Below are 3,667 nucleotides of genomic sequence, written 5' to 3' on the forward strand. Positions count from 1 at the left end.
AGCGGGGACAGGAGCGGGGCCGGGAGCGGAGACCCGGCAGTGTGCGGGGCTCGGCAGCCGGTGATTCACACGGGAGCCGTGGGAAAGCGAGCCCGCCATGGCTCCCGAGCCCGGATTGCTTCAGCGGGGGTGCAGCCAAGATCCATTTCACAGAGGGCAGAGCAGATCTCGGCTGGGATTTACCAGTGACTAAGCATGTGCTGGCACGGGCTTCCCCAGCGTGAGAAAGGCAGGGCTGCTCCTCCTCCTCCTCCTCGGTGTGCCCGCTGCTGCCCTGCACCCCACTGCCATGGGGACATGGGGACATGGGGACATGGGGACATGGGGACATGGGGACATGGGGACATGAGGACATGGGGCACTGCACTGCCCCGGGGACTGGACAAGTGTTTGGCTGCCAGCTGCACCCTGTGCTCAGCCCCAGGCACCACCCCTGGGTGCTCCTTGGCAGTGGGATCTGGGGAGCTCCTTGGGGTCCAGCAGCTGGCACATGTGGGCACTCACAGACCTGTCTGGGTACATTTTGGGAAGCAAAAGGTGGGGTACAAAGTGTGACTCAGTGTTCGCAGTGCTGCAGCAGAGCCCAGACAAGCGGAGCCATATGAGAGCAGAGTGTTTTGGGGTCCACAGCCACCCTCCCCAGCCTCTGTCAAACAAGACAGACCAAACTTTTGAACTTTGGGTGTCTGCTTGATGCTTTAAGGCAGCCTGTTGCTGGTGTTTTCTGGCCAGGGAGCCAGGGTGGGCAGCAGTGCTGGCAGCCTGGCTGGACATGTGGCTGACCACACGCAGAGGGGGCACCCCTGGAGGGGTTCCTGGGTTTGTGGCTGGAGCCTGTCCTTGCTCGGTGGGACAGGCTGGTTTCCCTGCTGTGGTGCAGGTGATGGGGGCTGCCCAAGCTGTGCCAGGCGTGCCCAGCACGGGTTTGTGCCCTGGGTGGGCAGGAGGTGCCCGGGGGGCTCTGTGGCCACCTCAATGACCTCCCCCTCTCTCTTCTCTCAGGTGTGCAATTGCAACAAGTACCTGAAGGTCTCACGGGAGAGGATGAGGCAGCTGGCGGAGGGCAGCAGACAAATCTCAGGGGAGCACAGTGCAGGTGAGTGGGTGGGTGCCCACAGCTAGGTGTGATCCCCCCTCCTGTGCCCTTCCCTGGGACTCACTGCCCTGGACAGAGCAGGACCATCCCCCTGGGCCTGGGGGTTTCTCAGGGGGGGATCAGGGTCCCCTGCCATCAACCCTGCCACGGGGTGCAGACCCACAGAGCTCTTCCAAGTCCGGTTCATGTCTCCGGCTGCCCTGTCCTGTGTAAGACACAGGGCTGTGCACGGGATTGCCCAGCCCGGGGGGTTGGTGACATGCCAACAGGAGCTCAAGTGACAGCCTGAGGCCATCATCACCTGAACGTGAAAAACAGCTTGGGTGGTGAAATGCCTCCTGGCCGGGGCTGCTCACGGTGCCTTCCTCACCTGCCCGGTGCCTCTTGAACGAGGTGAGGCTGCCGGAGGTGAGGCGGTGCCGCCTGCCCAGCCAGGCTCCTCCGTGCCGTGCCCGAGCTGCACTGACCCACACACACCCCCAGCCACAGGAGACACATTTCGGCGTCAAACCGCACCCATGGCAGGCACACTGCAATGGGAATGTGCCATGGTGCTGCTCCAGGCCAGCCCGGCTCTGCCCGCATCCCTTCCCCGGGCGCTCCTGGCCGCTGTGGCTTTGCTGGGAGCTGCCCGTGTGGATCTGGGCATGAGGAACGCGGTGGGGCCGCTTTTCCCATGGTGCCGGCAGCCTGGGGGTGAGTGCTGCGCTCCCCCAGAGGCCGGGACATCCTCCCAGCGGTTCCTCTGCTGAGGGCACCCTCTGCGTGTGTACCCAGCGACCAGACGGGCCAGTTCAGCCAGTTTCAGAGTATGGGAAATAGAAGTGCTGTGCTTTGTGTTCGGAGCCGTTTCCCCTTCCCACTTCGGGATGAGGTTGATGGAGTGGGAGGGTCTCACACAGCACCGTGGCTCCTCCACAGACTCTCCAGGGACCACCTTGCTCCACTCTTTCCACCCCATTTGCGGCAGCCCGTGTCCCCACCGGGCCGTGCAGTGTCCTGCCGGGTCCCCCAGGACCTGGAGAGGGTTCATGGGGAAGGAGCAGGAGGGACCCCTGCGCTGGCCGTGCCACTCATGACCTTGTCGGGGACTCCTCCTGCAGGGAACATCCTCTGCCCCGGGGTAGGCAGGGGCAGGGACAAAAGGGGCCACAGCATCCCCAGGGGGGTGGTGGAGACGTGAAGATTTTTTAAATTGTAAAATCCCCCCTCACCATCTAAAATGTGCTGCAGAAGATGAAAACAATGGGTCGTGCTACATTTGGGTCTGTGGTGCTGACCAAGCTCAGTGGAGGCTCCACTCCCGTGCTGGGGCTCTGGACACAGGTGCAGGGAAAGTCCCGGTGGCCCTGGGGGTGGCTGGAGGTGTCCCTGCAATGGGTGGCACGATGGCATCGGGCACCGACCCGGCCCCTGCCAGCCTGACCTGTGACTTGGGCTTTCTTTCCTTCTCAGCTCTGGGCTCCACCCGAAGCCGGGGGAAAAGCCGGCAGGGACAGCAGCAGGCGGGCGGGAGGAGGAGCAGCAGAGCCCGGGGTGGGGAGGGCTGGGCAGCGGCTCCAGGCTGGGGTGGCAGCAGGACAATCCCTGCTCTACAGCCACCTCACTGGTGGGGAGGGCATGGGCTGGTGGGACCCGCTCCCCTGAGCCAGGAGCTCTGATGGAAGAGCCCCTGCATGCCCAAAGCCCCACGGCTGGAGGCTTCCCTCGGCTACAGTATTTGGCTTTGCTGTGAGCATCACACCTGTCTTGTTGCCATGAGGGAAAGAGAGATGTGCTGAGACACATCCCTGTGCTGTTCTGAGTGTTCTTGCACCCATGGATCCTCATTTCCTCGTACCAGACTCAGTCTGGGGGCCAAGGCACCCCCATTGCCTTAGGCTACTCTGAACACTTCTGCACGGGAAGGAGATGGGTTCCTGAGGAGTTGTCCCCGTGGATCCAGGGCATCTCCTGCCCCCTTCAGCAACCTCTTGCATTTAGGCTCTCTTTTGTCCAGGGTAGAACAGAATAACAGGGAAAAGCGGGGCAGGGAGGCGGTGACAGCTGTGCCGCTTTGCAGAGCTCTGCTGTGCCGGCTGGCAGGGGCTCTGTGCCCCGGGAGGGAGCTGGGGCCGTTCAGAGCCGGGCACCGCTGCAGGGGCTGCCAGGGCTCTCTTCACAGCGGCACGGGGAGATGCGAGCAGCTGCAGCTGCCTCTTGCTTGAGCTCATCCTCCCTCCTCCACCCTGGGAACATCTTAAGATCATGGCCGGGCCGCTGCAGCCCAGGTTGCACAATCCCGGGTTCTTTGTCCTTTGCTTATCTGTCTTATCAAGGAGGAAAAGATAACCAGGCATCTTCAGTGCCCTGCAATCAGCACATTTCTCAGGCTCGTAACTCCTCTTATCAGGCTGATCTCTCACCTCGCCGAGGTTTCCCATGCACCTTTGCACTCCAAGAATGCTCCCAGGTCTGAGCTCAGCCTTGTGCAAAACCTCGACAAAGCTGTGAATTTCTCCCAAAGCCCCAGCCCCGGCTGTGGCCGAGCCCCGAACGCGGTTGTGATGCTCTGGCTGTGGAGGGCTCAGG

The 3,667-nt window shown here is 62.5% G+C and overlaps 1 protein-coding gene across 3 annotated transcripts in view; it reads left to right on the top strand.

Moving 5' to 3' along the window:
• The window catches only part of EXD3 (exonuclease 3'-5' domain containing 3), a 186,686-nt gene that overhangs the window by 179,829 nt on the left and 3,190 nt on the right, over window positions 1-3,667 (top strand). For all 3 annotated transcript variants that reach the window (XM_033518355.1, XM_015644836.3, XM_015644840.3), the window contains one exon: window positions 1,003-1,096. In XM_033518355.1, coding sequence (XP_033374246.1) covers window positions 1,003-1,096 — 94 coding nt within the window. The remainder of the gene's footprint in view (window positions 1-1,002; window positions 1,097-3,667) is intronic.

The sequence above is a fragment of the Parus major genome, chromosome 17, assembly GCF_001522545.3.
Source record: "Parus major isolate Abel chromosome 17, Parus_major1.1, whole genome shotgun sequence".
NCBI lineage: Eukaryota > Metazoa > Chordata > Aves > Passeriformes > Paridae > Parus > Parus major.